This window comes from Trachemys scripta, chromosome 11, assembly GCF_013100865.1.
Source record: "Trachemys scripta elegans isolate TJP31775 chromosome 11, CAS_Tse_1.0, whole genome shotgun sequence".
Taxonomy (NCBI): Eukaryota; Metazoa; Chordata; order Testudines; family Emydidae; genus Trachemys; species Trachemys scripta.
In genome coordinates, this window is record NC_048308.1 from 55,292,693 (window position 1) to 55,314,504 (window position 21,812).

The following is a 21,812-nucleotide window of genomic DNA, read 5'->3' on the forward strand; positions in this document are numbered from 1 at the left end:
CTACACAGAGCGAAATTCATTGCTAGTTCTTAAATGAACCAAATGTAAAGTTATGTGCTGAGAGTCCCACAGTGCGTGAGGGGAGAGGGGAGGGAACGTCCCACACAAATGAACCAATAATTTGCTTTCCTTTTTTTCCTAGTCCCTCAAATTCAGGCCAACTTGTGTTCAATGTCACCCCCACAGCAGGCGCTGACATCACATAAGCTGAGGGATCTTACTGGAGCACACAGCTAGTCTATGGGTGTGGTCAGTAAAGGGTCTTCAGGAAAAGAGGAGGTGCAGCATACTTCTATTTCAGGGACAACCACTTATTTGTCCCCACCACTCAGTGCCCCGCATAAGCCAGTTCCACACTCCAGCAGCATGTCATGGTAGCCAGGACCTCTCAGCATGGTGAATGCTGGAGCACTACAGGGAGTCAACAATGCTGCCTTGGCAGGGCTGTGAAACAAAACAAACATCAGCTCAGAATCCCTTCTGAACTGGCTGCTGTGGGGGACGAACAACACAACCTTACATTTAGTTCACTCCAGACAAGAGCATTCATGGGTCCTCTTTTCAACCTTCTGCTTCACACTTTCAAACTTTGCGTCTTTTTTTTTTTCATTTTCAAGTGGGACAGGAATGGGCTTATTTTTATTTCAGGAGAATGGCTGGTGTTCAGTTCTGCCAGGGGACGGCTCAGTTGCTGTTCACTTTAAGCATTTGAACTGGCACAGACTGACGCTGGTGAGCCACCCGAATTATTTTTGGGTGGTTCGGTGCCTCTATTTCAAGATTCCTCTCGGTAAAATGACAGGAAGTTTGCAGACAATTTTGAGCCAAACCTCAGAGAGACTGGCTTTCAGTATGTACTAAAAACTCCTTATTAAAAACTGGCCTGTCCGGACTGTGTGTGTAACTTTGATATTTGCATGAATCAAAGAATAAGGGGCACGTTTGCAAAATCAATTGTGCAGTTTTTATATTTACTGCACGTTTACCACATATGTCATTTATTACACAGTGGAAAACCGTTAAATGCACAGTAGTTGTGCCAAGTGGCATTATGCTTTTAACAGCTTTATTCGTTTAACAGCTCCAGTTCTCATTATATTTTGCCATGTGGTATATGAGATTTTTATGCATTTAACAGTTTAAAAGGGTTCCATGGTATTTTCCTTTTATGTATTTCATATTGTGCCTGTGTGAGTGTTGGGTTTTTGGGGGGATTGTGCGCTGTAACCCAAGCACCTCCACATAAGAGGGAAATAACAATTAAGAAGGGAAAGAGAAAATGAAGACAGGGGAAAGGAATCAGTCTATGCCAGGATATAAATACATATAAGAGAGTAAGGCTCTTAGAACGGTATCGATGGCTTTTAATGCCTTGTTTAGCTGCCTTTCAACATTTTCATCAGATTTATTTTACTTCGGTTTGAATAGTATTGTTTTCTTGCCTGAAGGAAAGGAAAAAAAAATATATATATATATATATATATATATATATATATATATATATATATATATTACTAGCAGAGAGAGTGTGCATGAGTAACTCACCCACCCCCCACCTCCACACACACACACACACAAACACACACAGGTTGGTACCATCTCATAACAAAACTGCCCCTTTCACACAGAATCCTTCTTAATGGTCACCAACATACTCACTGTCTGCCCTATGCCAAACTCTGTCCCCCACTGTCTCCATAAAACTGTTCTGGCGGAATTTTTTTTTTTTTTTTGGTAAACAGTCGGATAAAATTTCCATTTCATTGATTCCTGAAAGAATTTTAGCCCCACTTTGAGTTCCCTAGTATGTATTTTTTGCCTCCAAGGTGAGAGCTAGTACAAGCGAACTAAGTGTTAGTCCTTCTCCCCCAACCCCTCCTTGTACAATGGCAAGGATGGACAGTGAATTATTTAAAAGGCAATACTGTACACAATATATACTGCATATAAAACAAAAAATATCTGCCTCAGCTGTGGTTTTCCATTGGTTTCCCAGAGTTAAGCAATTAAGAAAAATAAAGAATTTATCTCCCAAATGAGGCAGAATATTGGAGGGTCCTTGTTCCACTACCAGAAATTTTAGGTTACATACCACAGTTTGGAGGGAGGTGTATGCATCTCAGTGAGAGGGCCCCAATATGTACAAAACCAAAACCAACTACATGGGATCATGAGCTGGTCCCTTTTCCATCCTATTTTAAAAGGAAAAAGAAACCAGCCGGGAGGCAAGAGAGGAAACATGACAGGTTCCCCAGAGATTATTATTATTGCAGGAACAGATGTATTTTTATTGGTGGGAGGGAGGAGGAGAAGGGTCTAATCCCAGCCCCAGAATTTGCTTTTTTTAAAAACCACTCACCTGACTTTTATTGGCAGCCACTTTGGCAAACAGGGCCTGAGACACCTTGGCCCTTTTCATCTCCTGTTGGATCTCGTCATAAATGGCAGCTGTGATGTTGACGTTGGCGCCGTCCACCTTAATGGGGAGGTCTGTTGTCGGTGTTGAGGTTTTGGCCTACCAAGAGACCATGAAAATAATAATTAAAAAAGTGCTGCTTTCAGCCCAGCCATCTGTGCAGAAATTATCAAAGGATTTCAGTCAGCTGATGCCAAACTGCATTAGCTACAGAGGGACACTTCCTGTCCATTATTCTAATCAGGTTAATTGTGATTGGAAATAATTGCAATGCATTCCTATAGGACGTGCAGGGCCCTGTCAAGCCTCTCTCTCTCAGCACATTTATTGAACAGCTCAAAGACGGGATAGGTAGCTGGGGCTCTAAGCTGCAGGCAAACAATGAAGTTCATTCTGCTGGCCTGCAAATGCAGCGTATATATGGGGCAATGCCTTTTTCTTTTTTGTTGTTCTAAAAACGGCATACCTTGGAGGAAGAGCCAATTCTCCCAGAAAAAATGAGTAAATGGGTAGAGGTCTCTAAATAATAAATTATTACTCAATTTAATGCACTCCCTCAAGTCTCCCTCATTCTTTATTAAAGCTATACGTATGTCATTTGAGTATGTATGGTTTCCCATCATTATCATCATTATGCTAGCCAGACAGTCACCTAATTTCACCTAGGAAATCAGTGGAAATGAAAAAAAAAATCATTTAATAAAGCCAGGCTTTGGCATGCCTTTGATGTGCCGCCCTCATTCTCCTTAACTCATATTGCGATTTTGTGTATTCTAGTGCACTCCTTTTAATTGAATGATTTCCCATCAGCTTCTGTGACAAATGAAGGACAATAACGGAGGATGCCAGCCCTTCCCCAGGCTGAGCGAACCCTAAAAGGTTTGTACCAATGCAATCCACCAGGCTGCGGCAAGATTTTTATTTTAACCTCCTCAGCAGCACTAAGACTCTACTGACGAGTAACAGACCGAGAGCGATGACATGCCCTTCCACTGGTGCTTTTACAGTAGGACACTCAGTAATCTGCGTCAGCAGCATCAGCTCCTCGGAATGCCAGATTTCATTCATTTTCCAAAGGCTAAATAGCAGAGCTATTAGAGCGGATCTAAACTAGGCTTTAACTCTGAAACAGCTCACCCTGGAATCCCTGCACCAGAGAGGAAGAGCCCTTAACGAAAGGATGAACGTCACAAGTATAAATTGTCTGTTTGCAACTGAGGTGCAAAGGGCTTGAGAAATAAATGAGCCCAAGTGGCAAAGCTCACAGCACAGTCGAGATCCAAACCTTCCCAAAAGTTCTGAGTGTGTGTTCCATTCCCAGATCTTGGTTTGGCCCCTTGTAAACCTTTGCAGCTGGTCCCTGCCTTTATACCTGCAATTGCCCGGAGTTTGGGGGTAGTTATGACAGGGTTTTGATTCAGGCTCATTTCTAGTGTCAATTGTTAGCTGGACACAACTGCCCAAATGTCTGTATGTTAACAGAAAGGTTACCTAGGCCAATCAGAACATTCTGAGCTCCCTCCCTTCTCTTCCTCCTAGCTCTTCCCACCCCAAATCCTTTCCTCACCATGGAAATCTTCATTGAAGGCCCCATCCAAAGCCTACTGAAGTCAAAGATTGAAAGGCACCCACTAGTTCCAATGGACTTCTTTCGATGACACCTTAAATCTTGAGGATGTTAGGTGCCTAACTTTCGACCCCCAGGTTTGAAAACTGTCTTGATGCTAATGTGAAGTTGGCCATTATTGGAATCTCTCAATGCAAATAATAAGCAAAGGAAGAGGATAAGTGGGCAGCAACAATGTAAGAGCTCTTAAGTCCTGTCAGTTATTGCTGCATCCCTTACTCCTTTGTAAAACAGACTGGAGAGAGCTGGCCAAATGTATGCAACAACCTTTTAAACTCTCAGAATTTGTTTTTAAAGCACTCAGATCCTTTTGCTGAGTTAATCTGGTACTCCGCTCCTCACTTTGGTCCTGAACAATACCGGAAAATACCAAGGAAACACCCCAGGTGGGGATTTCATCACCAGTGCAGAATTACAGAGGGGTGGTTAACTCCCCATCCCCGTTATATCAACCCCCCACTGTCCTTATTCCATATTAATAGTAGCTGACGATACCCTCTCGTTTAACCCTCCACACTGAAAAATCATTCCCAGAACTACTGTCTCAGGAGACTGGTATCTATGGAAACGATGTTTCAAAATGCCATTAAATCAACTTCTCTAGCACTGTAGCATAATTCCTAGAAGGACAGTACAATTCCTCCCATCTAGCTACCTTTGCTATGTCCAAGGCCCCTATTCTTGCTATTTAGAACATCTCGGCTGGGAAGCTGCACTTGCGGGAATCACTGAACAGGAGATCAAGAGGATACTGGCCTCACCCAGGCTAATACAATGTATATGGGAAGCAAAGTAAAATGTGCTGACTACGGGCTGGTCAGCAGCCTTGTTTTCAGGGGTGCCCAGGTCTTCCCAGCAGTGTCGACAGCATGCCTTGCCATTGGCAAGTGCTGAAGTGGGATTTCACTGGTGCCCAGACACTGCGGGGTGAGGAGCTGCTCCTGGCGTGCTCAGGAAAAGACAAGCACTGAGGGCACCACGATCTATGTATCACTGTTGCTCATCAATAAAACAAATATGTAAAAAAAAAAAAAAAAAAAACCTGCTGCCTCATTCAAGTCAAAAAGTAAAGTGAGCCTGGGGTGCCTCTGACTCGCCTTAGGCCTGAGGAAGAGCTCTGTGCAAGTTCAACAGCTCCTCTCTCCCCCACAGAAATGGGTCCAAGAGATATTACCTCCCCCGCCTTGTCTCTTTAAACTTTTATAATCAGATTTGCTAACAATGCTGAGCTCTTAAATGGGAAGGTGTTACCCATTATCCTCGTTTTACAGATGGGGGAAAGGAGGCAAAGAGGTAAAGTGGCTTTGCCAGCAGGTTGGGGGCAGAGACATGATCAGAACCCTGGTTTTCCAACTCCCACAATCCACTAAACTGCACCGAAACCTACCCCCAGAGCCAGAGTGTCTCGTATGTAACTCTAGTTGTGGAATTTATCCTACTTGAACATTTGTGTGAATGAGCAAATCCTTTACTACAATAATTAATGCAGAAACACGTGTGGTTATGATGTTTTAAAGTATCAGATAGAACAGTTGTCTTGACAAATCCTTACTTTCATGAAATGGAAACTGGGAAGATAATAGTTAGTTAGGCCAACGACCTAGGTTTGCAACACAAAATTCATTTTCAAATTTGTGTGAGTAGAGTATGCTAGAAAATTACCTGCAATTAACCATTCCTTTACGTAATGTGTAGGTATAAAGAGTATTAAAATGCCAGGATGTATTTGAATGACCTCAATTGTTTTTACAGAAACAAAATCCTGTCTTTATAACTCATCAGTCTGTGCTACGCTACTGCCAATAACAAGAGTGAGAGCTACAGATCTCAGATATGAAAAGTAATAAGATTAGAAGCACAGATAACGTGTACACAGAACTACAACTCAGATGCTTTACAGACAACACAATACTAAAGCAGGATGATGACACAGGCCCATTCACCAGTAAAGTTTTGAATCAAGTTAAATGCTGGAACTGAGCGGGTTTAGCTCTGCGGTGAGGAATTTCAGATTAAAGCTATGCAAATGCTGTGATGACAAAGGTAATTTGCTGTAATCACAATCTCCTTCCAAGCACACACTCTTTTTCAGAAGCCTGGATGTTTGTGAGATTATTTTCAGTCAGGGAGCAGGGGAAAATACACTGCAGTCTGTGTGCCCACGTTCTCTTTTTCTAGTGGCAGATGAACATCTTATATAGGGAGTTAGGGAAGTGGGTGGTAAAACAGCAGCGATAAAAGCGTACAGAAATCTGAAGCTACGTCAATCAGACAATAGTTGGTGGCAAATAGCAAGCAGTGATCTTCCGTTTCAACACTCCACCCACCTGACATCTCCATACTTGTAAGTGATTACAAATGTAAACCTCTAAAATAAGGACTCTGATGAGGCAGACTACTGAGCAAACTTATTTCGATGAGATTCTCATTCACTGGGAGCCATATACTATATCAGCCACACACTCTTATTCACTGAAAATCACACATGAACCCAGGTCCAACTCTTCTCTCTGCCCTGCCCACTGAAATAGACACTAACAACGTAGGACATAAATTACAAACATGGCTCTTTCTATAATCCATCATGTAGTAGCTACGTAGCGGACATACACCATTAATCTGTATACACAGCACATGTAACCTCTCTCGTGTACAAAAATACCTCTTTGTATTTATGCCATGGGTCATAGCTAAAGTTGTTACAGTGCCTTGCTGACAGCCAATAAACACCTCTTACCAGCAACTCCAAAACCCTAAGAAGAAATTTCCAAGACACATCTAGGTGCAGGGAACAACAGAAGGAAAATACTGAGAAACCCCCTCTCCAAGATATGTGCAGGATCTCAAGCCAAAGAAAAACAGTTAAAGAGGGGTTGCGCCTTACCTGGGGGGTTCTGGAAGAACTCGGACTGCTGGCTGCCGAAGACACCATGCTCACATTGGGGTTCATACTTCTCTCTCTCTCGTCCTGATATATACGATCCCGCTCTGTGTCAGGCAGGTTGAGGAAATTCTGCATTGCCCTCAAGTTTACCAGGAGGGATTGGGAAGCTGTCCTAGGGTCTTCTTCTTTACGCAGGATCTCTGACAGCAATCCCTGGTTCAAAAAATTAAAAAAAAAAAAGCCAAGTCATGTGTTGATTTTTTTTTTTTAATTTGTTTGGTGTAACCATGCGGGTTGCAATGCTGAGAACCTACATCAGTTTCTTAAGGGTTCTCCAGAAGGGACGCTGGTAGGAAAGTGTTTGTCTTCTGGGCGCTCTGGTTTATTTTGGGAATGTCCTATTCTAATGCTCTAATAACAATCTGAGCACAGAGATGCTGGATAGAAAGGTAGATGCCTGGGCAGAATGGCAAAACTGCAATTACCACCAGGTGCCTCCTGAAAATATTTTAGGAACGGTTAGATCTTTCCCTCTCCCTGCTTGAAGCTGGGAACACTTGGCAGTCCTGTTCATCTTTAGAAATCTGCCAAGTTTGGTAAATTTAGTTCCGACATTTAAACAGCACAGGAGGTTTATTAAAAAAAAAAAAAAACTGCATTTGGCTGGGTTTTGATGTTACAGTCCATTCACTTCAGTCTGGACAATTTTTTCTCATAGGAGAGAATGTAGCAAATATGAAAGCTTTAGAAACGATCTCCAGGGACTGGTTACTTTAACCCTTTATTTGCTGCATCATTTAAAACATCATGGACCTCACAATGCCGACATTAATTAATGAATAACATTCCTCCAGTGTTTACAGTTTCATGCCAGCAGGTAGCCAGTATAGCAGAGGTTCCTCAATTCAGAAGGATTTAGGGACAAAAACATGTTATTTAATAAGGCCCTAAAATCAACAAGAGCACTTAAGCCCATGCATAACTGTAGGCACTACCTTGAAGTCAATATCACTATGCACAGACCTAAGTGCTTTGCAGGATCAGGGCCTAAGACAAAAGGCAATTTATTAGATCATACAGGATGTACCACTGTCCTCTACAGGGCCATATTATATCTGCCACCGGCTTATTGATGTGGGTTTCACTTCCACAAGGTAATACTATGGTAACTTCCTTCAACATCTGTGTTCAAGTTTATTCACGTACAAGCAAGAAGCAGAGAAGGATTAGACTCGCAGGGAGAAGCGGTATAATTCAGTACTGGGCAAGCCAGTCAAGAGGCTCAGAGTTGGAGATTTCAAAGTATTAAAAAGGCTGCTCTGTCCCACAACATTCATACACCCTGCCCACCTAGCAGTCTATCAAACTGAAGCATTGCTCCCAGAAATACTGCAGAGAGAAAAAGCTTTACTACTGGGAATTCCATTCCATAGCTAATGAAGCTTACCTACAGCCATCACTGTTAAAGGGTCAATATTTACCAACCAAATACTGGGGGAAACTGGAGTACCTCAGAAAAACAACTGTGTGGAAACCGTTGTCAAAAATATACCTCACTGTTACTTTACAGTCACGGCCCAGTGAAATCACATTACAGTTACACTCAATCTTACTTCAGTGCTCTTGTCATGCAGCCACATACTAGAAAACCTGAAGTATTTACTCTTGGCTTATTTTCTCCCCTCACATCAAATAGTCCCCAATACCCTTGTTGGACATTTCCAAGACAGTTGACCAGTGACCAAAAGCCAATATTTTCCAGTGTTTATTGGCCTTATTCACTACACTTATTGACAAAACCAACAGTCTAGAAAAAAAACACCCCTATGTCTGCTTACATCTGCTCACACGCTGCCAGAACATACACAGAAGAGGTATGCTTGAACCATGATCTGTTATGGCAGAAACCGCAAAACTGTTGTCCACAGACCACTGGTGGTCCCCAAAGAGCTGACTGGTCAATGTCTCTCCTTAAAAGAAGCTAAAAATACATTTTCCTAATATTACTTTAGTATGTAAGCCACTGTGGTAGCTGCCACAGAAGTGCAACGGCATTGCAAATGGGAGAGGATTGGGGCCGTGCGATGAAAGTGGAAGATGGTTTGTGAGGCAACTGGTCTGTTGAGATGAGATCCACACTATGGAAAAATTCAAAGACCCTTTGGCGTTATGGTAATGGTTCTTGCTTCGGTTACCCGCTGAAATCATTGACAGTATCATGTATCGTGTAGTTGGTATAGCTGTAACAATTTATTAGAGACCGTACAGTTTGCGGACATTTCAAAATGCTTTTCAAGTTTTCCAGACTAACAAGCCCAGGGAGAGATTAACTGAAAGAGGGGTGGATGTCATAGAGGTCTAAACTGTGAGGTTTGACCTCAGCCCTTTACCATTCCAAGGTAGATATATCCAGTACCTGCAGTTTTCCTTTAGAGTCAATGGAAAACTCTCCAAATTGGATAAAAAAATTAATAACCAATGTTACAAAGTTCCCTAACTCTTGATTCTCTGGCTGTTTTGAGGCTATACCAGAAACAAATTTAAAAAAAAAAAAACACCCCAGCTTCCAAACTATTGTGTGATTTGGGGATTTTTCCTTAATCTCCCCTTTCTTCTCCTCTCCAGCACCAGGCTGATTTGAAAAAGAACCTTGTGAGCAACGGGAATGTACTCTAAGACAAGGGTTCTCAACCTTTTTCTTCCTGAGCCCCCACCCCTCCCAACATGCTATCAAAACTCCACAGCGAACGTGTGCCACCACAACTGGTTTTCTGCATACAAAAGCCAGGACAGGCATTAGGGGGATAGCAAACATAGGGTTACCATATTTTGAGTGTCCAAAAAGAGGCCACTCCACAGGGCCCCGGCCCCACCCACGCCCCCCCCACCCCAACTCCACCCCTTCCCCAAAGTCCCCGCCCCAATTCCGCCCCCTCCCCTGCTTCCCGCGAACATTTGATTCGCGGGAAGCCTGAAGCAGGTAAGGGGGGGGAGAGGAGGTGCAGCCCAGTATGGCCCCCCCCGGCGTCTCCAGCCTGGGTAGGCTCGGGCCCTGGGGTGCCGGTCCCAGGCCAGCCCCCGGCCGAGCACCGCCGGCCCGGCCCCGGCCCCGGCCCCCGGCCCCCGGCCCAGCACCGCCGGCCCGGCCCCGGCCCCCGGCCCAGCACCGCCAGCCCGGCCCCCGGCCCCCGGCCCAGCACCGCCGGCCCCGCATGTCCCGATTTTCCCGGACATGTCCGGCTTTTTGGGATTTCCCCCCGGACAGGGATTTGAAGCCCAAAAGGCCGGACATGTCCGGGAAAATCCAGACGTATGGTAACCCTAAGCAAGCAGGGCAATGGCCCGGGGCCCCGTGAAGCTAATTGCTCAGGCTTCGGCTTCAGGCCCACGTGGCGGGGTTTGGCTTTCTATCCTGGGCCCCAGAAAGTCTAAGGCCAGCCCTGCTTCACGGACCCCCTGAAACTCCCAAGGGGCCCTGGATCCCTGGTTGAAAACCACTGCTCTAAGACAGATTGCACTGCTTCCTCCTTCCCACTCCCTCCCCAACCCCCAGCATGTCTGAATTTATAGTATAATTGTAAAAAATGAAGATCGGACACATACACAAAAGTGCACCAGCAATTCCTTACAAGTGCAGTCACTGACTCCATACTTAATTAGGTATTTGCATGTACAAGTGGCTCTGCTGGTGCCCAAACTTTGGAATGCACATTTCCAGACTTGTGCAAGCAATCGAGGTAACTGCACACCATCTGACACAGCTCCAACTTTGAGGAGTTGAGCTCTCTTTATTTACACTGATTCCCAGTCACATTTGTGCATGGGGAAAATCTGGCTGTACAAATGTTATATTGAGGCTCAGTCCGTCTGGAAAGATGAGGGTGGATGTTTGGTAGCCTTATGAGCTATGTGAATAGCAGGATAGATAATGAGAAATGACTAACTCAGAAGGAAAAATCCCATTTCCTTCTAAGATTGAAGAGAATGCTGTGATGCAGTGCACCAGTAAACAATGCTAGATAGATCGCAAAGTGACAGAAAAGGCAATACAATAAAATACCTTGAGAGCAATAACATTTACATTAATATAATTCTGAGCTACCAGAGTATACGCAAAGTAACCAGCAAGCAACATTATAAAAAATAAAGTGATACTAAATAATCTGTTCAGCCTTTTTGTCACCTGCAAAAAATTAGGCTTTCAGTATGCAAAACATCTTCCTTCCAGAAAAACAAATGATCGTGATTTCACTTAATTGTAATTTAATGAGGCATAATTTATTTTTTAAAATGATATACACCAGGTGTGTGGTGAGGAAAGCAGCCCAGCCAGACAAACCCTAGTGTTTCTATTTTTGAGAAAAGCCTAAAGCTAGCCAAAGACTGTTTTCATTTCTGCAAATTATGTTTCTGCTAGAGGGGGCTAAGGAGGGAAACCCACAGCATTCATACATTTGTTATAAAATTCCGATGGCTAAATTAGCTCATTCCAACATACATACATTTCCCATATAAAAAAAATACACACACACACTTGGCAATTTGCAGAGTAACTAGCTATGCAAACTTAAAGGGACACTCCAAGGCCTGTCTAGTCTATCTAAATTGAACTTACATGAATAAACAGATATTCTTCCATCAAACAGAATCCTTAAGATACTTTTTAAAAGTGGGTATTTTGACAGGAATTTTGCTTCTTTTTCCACCATAATGCTTATTGGTTTAAAACCATCTCAAGTGATGAGTGATTAAAACAGATGTAACAGTAAATTTAGGCCCTGCTCATAAACACCATTGTACACATTCTCGGAGACCAGGTATCATACATGTGCACAGCTTGGCTTACATTTGGGGCTTATACCAGGCGCTGTATTTTATTTTTTAATTACACACCGTGTCAGTAACTGACTATAAAAAACAAACACAGAGGTAGAAAAAGCAGCACATTTCCCATCAAAATATAAAACTTTGCAAGTATTTAAGGCTAGAATAATTTTGTCAGTGTCTTTTTATGCTAGTTAAGAATTAGTTCACACAACTTTACTACTGGCATCAAAAAACGAGACAGTAAATATTTTGCACAAGTCCTATGGAGCTTTGTTTGCGATTTTATTTTATTTTGGTTTTGCTACCGACAGAATCTCCACACTGAACAACCGGACCCTCAAAAGGAAGTCCTGTAATCAACTGTGGACAAGCAATTGGCAAACTGCTGTGCAGCTCCTCAGAGAGGATGTCCATGGTAGAGGCAACAGGAGCTATGGGTGCTCCCCACCTCAGGGGATTGGGCCCATGTGAACCAGGGTGGTACTGGAAAGGGTGGTGATTTAGGTTTGCGTGGCTCAGCCAATAGAGGCTGACTGTAACCGCTAATTGCCAGGCAACCTATGGACTTAATCCAATGCTGAAGTGAATAGGAATCTTTCTGCAGTCTTCCCAATGGACTTTGGATCAGGACCTGTAACTGATAAAGGACTCAATGGAAAGAATGATTCTATTGTCACTGGCAGGGAACAAAACAATAGTTTTTTTAAGCAAAGCATTTCAAAAGCAGTTTGTGTTGAAGGTGGAAATTAAATTGCTGTGTGGGCCAAATCAATGCATAGGGCCACAGGAGCAAACAGAATAGTCTAATGCTAAAAGGTTCAAACAAGGCTCAGGATAACCAAAGCCTCTCCCTTTTGCACCACAGCCTGTGTGGAGTTGAATAGTGTGGGCAAAACATGAACAAATCCCCAACCTGTTTTTTTGAGACAGGGTTTTCATGCTACTCTTTCTTTTTTGTGCACCTCTGCCCTTCCTCGCTTTGGACAAGAGCAACATGGAAAGTGCTGAAATAACGGAGGGTATGTCTACACAGCAAAGAAAAACCTGCGGCTGGCCAGTGCCAGCTGACTCAAGCTCGCGAGGCTCGGCCTGTGGGGCTGTTTCATTGCCATGTAGACTTCCAGGCTCAGGCTGGAGCTTGGGCTTGACAACCCGGTGGGATGGGAGAGTCCCAGAGCTTGGGCTCCAGCCCGAGCCAGGAAGTCTATTCAACAATGAAACACCCCAGCAGCCAGAGCCCTGCAAGCCCAAGTCAGCTGGCAAGGAGCCAGGTGAGAGTGGCTAGTTGCTGTGTAGACATACCCTAAAAGACTTGCTGTCATGGCATTTCAAGCGCAGTCAGAACCATGTAATACACCTCTACCCCAATATAACGCTGTCCTCGGGAGCCAAAAAATCTTACCGTGTTATAGGTGATACCGCGTTATATCGAACTTGCTTTGATCCACCGGAGTGCGCATCCCCGCCCTCCCGGAGCGCTGTTTTACCGCGTTATTTCTGAATTTGTGTTATATCGGGTTGCGTTATATCGGGGTAGAGGTGTATCTGGAAATCTCATGAGAAAGCCAGCTCCACTTCCCAGCAGGTCTGGATAAGATTCAGATAAGTATCAGAAGCTTTGGTGCTTATTCAAATTCGGCCTCTGAACCTCATGGATTAGTGACGGTGACACCTCCACACTTGGGGGGAGAAGAGTCTTCGCACAGGAGGGCAGACACTGAGACACGCCACTCCCATTTTTATGAATGAGAACTCTGAACTCATCCCTAGTGGGTGATACTGAAACTTTACCCCCATGGTATCCAGCAGTGAAATCTAATTTTACCATACTAAAATGACCAATTTTAGATATAAACTATTACTACCTGTAATCAAAAGATAGAAAAGGAATGTTGTAAGGTGCACTGTCCTTCTGTAACCTCTCATAAGTCATTTTTATCAGCCCTCAGGCTTATAAAGGAATTTCACATTCTGTATACTTCATGTCAAGACAAGACTTTGCCATGACATTTCTCCAACGGCAACACTTTTTTTACTCACGAAAGCTCATGCCCAAATAAATCTGTTAGTCTTTAAGGTGCCACCAGACTCCTTGTTGCTTATATTATTGGCAGCTGTGCCGAACAGACCATTAACAAGGGTGTTATATGAATGGGATACTTTGAATGGTTTTTACCATTCCTAGCCTACATGCATCCAACAAATGACAAAAATATCTGTGCAATAGTGTGTATGGATTATCAGGATTCTGAGGACCTAAGGCCATTTTCATTATTTTCCTTTTTTTGGCATCTCTGTACCCTGGCAATTTTTCCAGTTCAATTTTGCAGATCAAAGAAGTTTGGATAGCCAATGGAAGTTTTGAGCGCTTCTGAAAACCAAGCAGCACAAAGGTTCATCCATTTATAGCTGAGAATATGCAATGTTACATTTATACCCTGCCACTTGAACAATTCTTCTAACTTCCAATGGGACAAATTCTGATCTCACACTGTTGTAAATCCAAATGAACTGAATCCATTGTTGCAAAGAAGTTATTCTGGATTTATACCAATATAACTGAGAGCAGCTGGCCCCTGACCTACCAGAGCAGTGGAATATATCCCATCAGCTCCTCATTTTTTTTAATCTTGATTCCCAGATTCACTACCTATAGTCCTGATTCAAGCCTGATTCTTAAAACTCATTTAGCTAATGCTATAAATACATACATCTCAAGAGATATCTGCTTAGGCACGAAGCGACGGCATTTAGCCCGATTTGAATAAAACACATTCAGGGTGCAACAATGTCAATTTGATTTTTATTATTAAAAATGAAATGTTGAAATTCTCAAGAAAATGGTGTTATTGCATTAGGTTAATAAAGCCTCTTTTTTATTATGGTATCTCTTTTTATTAGGGAAGACAGTGTGTGCACGTGGATCTGCATGTTGGAGCTGGGGGAAAAGGAGGCAGGAAAAAAAGAGAGAATACCTGCAAATGCTGTGCCATTTATATGACATGCAAGAAAAAAACCCAAACAGGGGGCAAGACATACAGCACACACTTTGTATATCTAGGCATTTGTTTCCAAGGATCAGAAATCCTGTGTATCAGCTGAGTAGCCAGGAAGCCTCCTGCAGAACACATTCTGAAAGCCTGATTCACATACTACTTAAGATCTTTTCATCCAGCCTATTGAATACAATTAAGTTAATTGAAACTGAAATTTTGGGTACTGCAAAACTCACTGTTGGAACAAATATCCCATGTACCAAAAATCTGCAATTTATTAAATTTAACCATTTCCCTTACAGACTGCCTTCTTTCCTGTGCATATAACAAAACGCCGCTTGTGCCACTTTACACACAAGACTAAAACAAGCAGGCAGCATGAAAAGATTTCAGGCAATGAGAGAGAGTTTTCTTCGCAAACAAACAAAAACAGGCCCTTCCTAATTGAAAGTCTCTGTAGAACGGTGCAGACACCACAGTGATGAGTGTGGTCTGAACGTCTAAACAGATAGCTGCCAGAGGGTTAAATGCTGCTAGTCTTTCTCCCACTTAAGTCAAGGTGAAGACACTCACAAGAGGAAGCGGATAGGATTTGGCTCACAGTCAGATATACACGGAAGTTATTTTGACAAAACATATTTCAAACCAGAGAGCCCAATTCAGCTGCCATTTAAGTCAATGGGAATTTTGCCAATTCAGTCCAATGAGAACAGAATTGGACCCATACTGATGCTATTTTTTCCTTTCAAAGCTCTTCAATATAAATGGAGATTTAGTATAACTGGAACTTTCTTACCTTATGCACCCACCACTGTAGTATCTCAGCTCCTCAGAGACATGAATAATATACCTTCCTGACCCCTGTGAGGTAGCTTCATTTTCCAGATAGGAAAACAAGGCAGAGAGATTGGGACTTGCCCAAGGTCACACAAGGAGTCTGTTGTAGAGCCAGGAACTAACCCTGGGTCTCTGAGTCTCAACCCAATGCCTTAATCACTTTCCACTCTACACAATGCAATGCATGAAACTACCTGGGACTTTTCCTTTTATTTCATTCCAAATGGAGTTTCATTACACCCAAGTTCAATGAAATGGAATTCCACTCCCTCTATACTCTAGATCCCTTTTGCCCCAAACTATCTTCAGGCAACAGCCAATCAGCTACTAGCAGAGTTAGGCAAGTCAAATCTTCAAACTAGAAAGCTGATTATTCCCATTCACAGCTAGAGTTTTAAAAAGAAACAAGGGGCGAGGTTGTTCTTTGGGAAGAGAGTCGTAAGTGGTCTCTTCAGCACTGAAGATGCTTGCTTTTTTTTTTTTTTTTGCCAGCTCTCTTTGTATCTGGCACCATGACTCTTTCATTCAAAAAGCCTCAGGTTCACTGATATTCCCAGTTTCTGCGGGTGTTCAGTAAAACAAGCACTGGCCACTCGCCCAAAAATTTTACTAGCTTTGGCTACTGTGTCAAAACATTGGCAAAAAAGATGCCTTTAAAAAAAAAAAAAGACTCAAAACAGAATACATTTGTTTGGTCTATAGGCTTTTCAGTCCATCGGGGGTCCCTTGAGCAAAAAGAACAACAGTTCACTAGTCTACTAATTGAGTCTGCTGGATCCTGTAATATGGAGCTGATGTTTTGTTTACAGCACCGGCAGCTTTCTTGGTTGGAACTCCAGTTTCTCCATCATGCCTTTGCGGCACAAAAAGGGACATTAAAGAAGGGGGATGTATTGTGTTTATTCTGCTTATGCTGACCATAGAGACCTCAGTTCTGGAGTCAAGCTGCCTGTTGGTCATCTGGGGCTCCCTCGCCAGTGAAGTTCTAACCATTGAGGATCACTGCAGCAACACTGAAATTGTCGGCAAACTTTCCAGAGAATGAAAGGATAATTCATTCATCCAAAAGTGTCTTTTAAAAGGATCTCCCTCTCACAATTGTTACCTTCTGTGCCGGTACGTTTCTAAATGCATTATCAGTCTTCAGCCTGATAAACCAGGTTCTGGCAAAACATTTTGATTGAGATTTGAATACCAAGTTTGCAGAAACTTCAGACTGAGTGAATCTGCATGAATTTGCAATGGGGGCGAAGGAAGAAGGCGCAAGGAACTCCCTACCCTGAAGACAGCCAGAATCTAAGTGTGCTCCTTACACACAAGGTATGAGGTCATAGCACCACCAGTGGGGCTACACATCTCAAAGGGAGAGTGGCTGGCCATGGCTCAGCCTCGCCTTCCACAACAGCTGGCAACCTCTGGCCAGCCCTGAAGAAAGCTCACCCACCTGTTTTAGGGCACATCTCCACCAGACAGCTATTCCAGATAAAGGTAGAATGTAAATTTGAAGTGGCATAGATCTTCTGGAATAACTCCTTGTAGATACCCTTATTCCAGAATAAGAATGCCTTTGTCTGGGGTTTCTATAGTGCCCATCATCATCCTTTCTAAGTCTTTGCTCTCCCAGCGCATTCCGAGGGGCATTTTGCCCTTCTCTGTCTTCTGCAGAAAGCCTTTTAAAGCCTCTTGTTCACCTTTCACCCTTTAGAAGGCTATGGCTTTAAAAACACACACATACAAACACACCCCACAGCTCCAATTATGTGCATGAGTGGCATCTGCCCCACATTTAACAACTTCATTCATGGCAGCAGCTTAACCCAGTGCCATTTGAATCCAGGTCTCCAAGAAGTAAAGAAATGGTGGATTTGCACCATTTATCAACCCTTCCTTGTTTATTTTCCAAAGGATTTTCATGGTTGTAAATAAACACCAAAATCTGAAATACTGAAGTCTTTTAAAACAAGCAAGGAAAAAATGCAAGAGCTACCACGAATGCCTATTTTTATATCAACTTTCTACTTACAATTTAGTTTAACGTAAACATGCTTATTCATATGCTTTCCATATTTTAAAATACAGATATTTGGGATGCCTGCATAGCTTGGGGTTGGTGATGGGACACTGAGAGCCTTTCACCCTTTGGGCACTGATTTGAATGAATTAGTATGTACCACATACACAGCTTTTAAGATGTAAACCACTATAGGCCAGACTGGAACATGTGACTCATAGCAGTAGTCCCACTGAAGTCCCCAAGACCACTCCTGTGAACAACAGGTAGTGAAGACAGTGTCTGCACATTCCTAACTCCCAGGCCTCTGGGCCAGCTAGCCAAGAAGACAGCAGCGCTCTGAAAGGCAACTCAGGCCAGGGATTCCAGGGAGCTGAGTAGAAGGATAATTATTCCTCACTGAGCTAACCTGTAGCCCCGCCTCTACCAGGCCTGGCAGAATAGCAAAACAAGGAACAGTACTGCCTTTACCTAGTGGGGATAGCCACACTAAGCAGAATGCTATCTATTTAGATACATAGAGGGGCCCCCTTGCTGTAGTATCCACGCAACTAACAAACTGTACTTCACACCCACCTGGTGAGGTAGAGCAGTCCTATTATCCCCATTTTAGAGATGGAAAACTTGAGTCACAGAGAGATTAAGTGACCTACCCAAGATGTCTATAGCACAGCCAGGAACTGAACTCATGTCTTCTGAATCACAGTCCAGTGACTTGACTTAGTAAGAATACCTTTTCTCCACAGCCTAGATCCTCCCACCACTTATCCTGTGTGGCCCCTTGGGCATGTGACTATTTTGCTGAGGGGATAGGAGGAAGGGGGTAGGAGGCGAGGGGAAGGTAGCTAAGTGCAGAAGTATAGGGGCCAGTTGTGGTTTCTCATCTCTGTGCGCACCTGAAACTTCCAGCCATGCTAATATGAGTTATTGCATATAGACCCTAATGTCTGCAAGCTAAAACAAAGTCATATTATGTACCCTCAGTCCTTTGCTAAAATGAATCTCTCAGGGTATGTTCATACTGCAAAGGGAGCCCTGCGGCAGTGAGACTTGTGCTATGGGGCTAAATATTGCAGTGTAGATGTTCCCACTTGGGCTGGAGCCTAGGCTCTGAGACTCCTCCCTCCCCCCCCCCCACCCCGCCACCTAGTTTCAGAGCTGGAGTTCCAGCCCAAGCAGGAACATCTGCACTGCTATTTTTAGCACTGTAGCACAAGCCTGAATCAGTTGACCCAGGCTCTAAGATTTGCTGCTGTGGGGTAGTTTTTTACAGCATAGACACACCCTCAACTTTAGTGTGGCTATTGAATGATAAGATCTCATCACAGTCCACACCTGTAGTTATGAACAGGGCCCTACCAAATTCACGGTCCAGTTTGGTCAATTTCATGGCCATAGGATTTTAAAAATCATAAATTTCATTATTTCAGCTATTTACATTTGAAATTTCATGGTGGTGTAACTGTAGGGAGTTCTGACTCAAAAAGGAGTTGTGGGGGACGGGTCACAAGGTTATTGTAGGGGGGGTTGCACTGCTGCTACCCTTACTTCTGTGCAGCTGCTAGCAGCAGCGCTGTCTTCAGAGCTGGGCAGCTGGAGAGCAGCAGCAGCTGGTTGGGAGTCCAGTTCTGAAGGCAGAGCCACCGCCAGCAGCAGCGCAGAAGTAAGGATGGCCTGGTATGGTATTGCCACCCTTACTTCTCTGCTGCTGCCTGCAGAGCTGGGCCCTCAGTCAGCAGCCACCACTCTCCGGCCACCCAGCTCTGAAGGCAGTGCAGAAGTGAGGGTGGCAATACCATAACCCCCCTAAAATAACCTGGAGACCTCCCTGCAACTCCCTTTTGGGTCAGGACCCCCAATTTGAGAAACACTGGTCTCCCCTCTGAAATCTGTGTAGTATAGGGTAAAAGCACACAAAAGACCAAATTTCACAGGGGAAGACCAGATGTCACGGTCCATGATGCATTTTTCATGGCCGTGAATTTGGTAGGGCCCTAGTTATGAACTACAATACCAACAGCATTCTCAGAGGAGACTACGGCGGTGTACATCCTTGGGGGAGTGGAGGGGAGGGGGGGAATCTCTTCCCAATGTTCACCCAGAGCTCCCATCACAGCTAACTGGTTCTGAGGTAAAAAGGGCTTTGAAAAACACTGTTTTGTGCACAAGCAAATTAAGTATTTTGAAGCGTATGCAGGAACTCCCAACGTGCTGGAATTCCAGACTATAATTAAAACTAGTAATAATTATTATTTTCTCTCTGTGGGCCTCAGAACACCATCCTGATTCTAGTGCGTACTCGATAATGAGCCTCAGAATGATATAATAAGGTGTGTTCAAACTACTACTGTGATTCAATAAAGATAAAACAGAAGAATACACAATAATTAGCCCAAGGAATTAACCAGAAATCGGAGCAAGTTACACTTTCTGAGGGCATCTGATGCACGTTGTTTCAGAATAAACTTGCTAAATACACTAATTTCAGATCTTTCAATCCAATTAAAAATTATTCCCCTCATGAGCAACGTAGAATGAACAAATTGCTGCTGCTAAATACTCACTGCAGATTTCTTATCTACAGTATGGATAACTTTTGCTTATTCTGCACGTCGTCACATGCAAAACTTTCACCGACCTCAGTGGGTGTTCTGGACGCTCAGACAGATGCAGAATTTGCAATAAAGATCTATGGTGCGGGGCTACAGAGGAGTGTTCTGCCTGGTACGCAGATTATAACATAGCCAGAGGCTTAAGCAAATATTGCTGTCTCAAACAAGCTGCGAACTTTAAAGTTTTAGGAGAAGCCTCAGAAGTTACTTGAATCACGTGACTTTACCTCTGACTTTCTTTTCTCACCTTCTCCCTCGCACACACACATACGTGTCAGGCATTTGTTCCAATGGATTTAGCCTAGTTTGGATCAAAGCTTCCTCTACTTCATTTAACAGATTTGCTCAGATGGAAGGTCTCAGGGGAGAAATAATGTTAGTAAGAGGGGTTTTTCAGCATCTGAGTATGTAGGTCATTGGACTTTAAAATAAATTGGAGAATAGTTTATCTATTAAACAAGCTTCACCGTACATATTTTATGAAGCTATCCTTAATTGTAGGTTAATGTACAGCACATAACCACCCTGTAGAAAGATTACACACTGGGCCATGATTTGGTGATTAATGCAGTTATTAGCTAGTTGGTATAAGGATTTTAATGCACATAGAAAAATTGCTAAAACAAACCTTTAGTTTTTAAGGTCAAGGGTCCTTGTAAAATGTAACAAATCTGAACACTTCGCTATCTGATCTGCCAGTGGACTGGATCTGCTCTGCCTTAGCACACAAGCCTTGGGAGGTGCAGTGGGGGGCAGTGTGACAGGGGGTGAGGATCCAACCTCTGTCTTATTTTCTTTTTGTGATGTTTTTGAGCCTTTAAGAATGTCCAAGGATATGTCTTGTGCACCACGAGTGAGTCTGCTCATATCTGAACCCCTCTCCTTCCTTTTCACCTGGTGGCTGAGTATTACTCGAGACATTGGTCTCTGGCCAATGGGAAAATAAAAGGACAGAGCTAAGAAGATTTGATTTAGAATCAAAAGCAAAGGACAGAGAGGCATCAAAATGTGGCAAGATACTCCTGTTAAAATAACGTGCCCTAGGGTATGTCTACACAGACTGAGGAAGCCTGTGACCACTAGCCCAGGTCAACAGACTCAGGCTTGCAGGGTTCACGCTACCATGCTAAAAATAAGCTGCACAGACAGTGCTTTTAAGCTGTGGCTTGGGCTGGAGCTCGGACTCCGAAGCCCAGTCCACCCTGCCCCACCCCCAGGTGCCAGAGCTCAAGCTGCAACGTCTACACGGCTATTTTTAGGGCTATAGCGTGAGCCCTGTGAACCTGAGTGTGTTGACCTAGACTGGGAGGTTCACTGCTACAGGCTATGTCGGCATACCCGTGTGATCTGTTGCACTAATTCCAATGCCCAGTGGCCTTCTTAATGTTAAGGTCCTGCACTCTAGCGGACACTCAGGCTGAAATTATGTTAATTTTTTTTTATGGATGTTAAAGACTTTGGGGATGGTTGTTATGGATGTGTAACACATGATGTTAGCGTCCGGGTGACTGTAAGTCAAGCATGAAATTAAATTTTTCTTTATGTAAAATGTACCATTTGTATAATATCCATTTGTGAGTTCATCTGAGGAAGAAAGACATT

At 43.4% G+C, this 21,812-nt stretch overlaps 1 protein-coding gene across 1 annotated transcript in view; it reads right to left on the bottom strand.

Annotated features, from left to right (window-relative positions):
- SATB2 (SATB homeobox 2) overlaps positions 1-21,812 on the bottom strand; it is a 165,904-nt gene that overhangs the window by 39,131 nt on the left and 104,961 nt on the right. Inside the window, exons 8-9 of the mRNA XM_034786406.1 lie at positions 6,928-7,140; positions 2,360-2,515 (exon numbers count right to left, since the gene is read on the bottom strand). Coding sequence (XP_034642297.1) covers positions 2,360-2,515; positions 6,928-7,140 — 369 coding nt within the window. The remainder of the gene's footprint in view (positions 1-2,359; positions 2,516-6,927; positions 7,141-21,812) is intronic.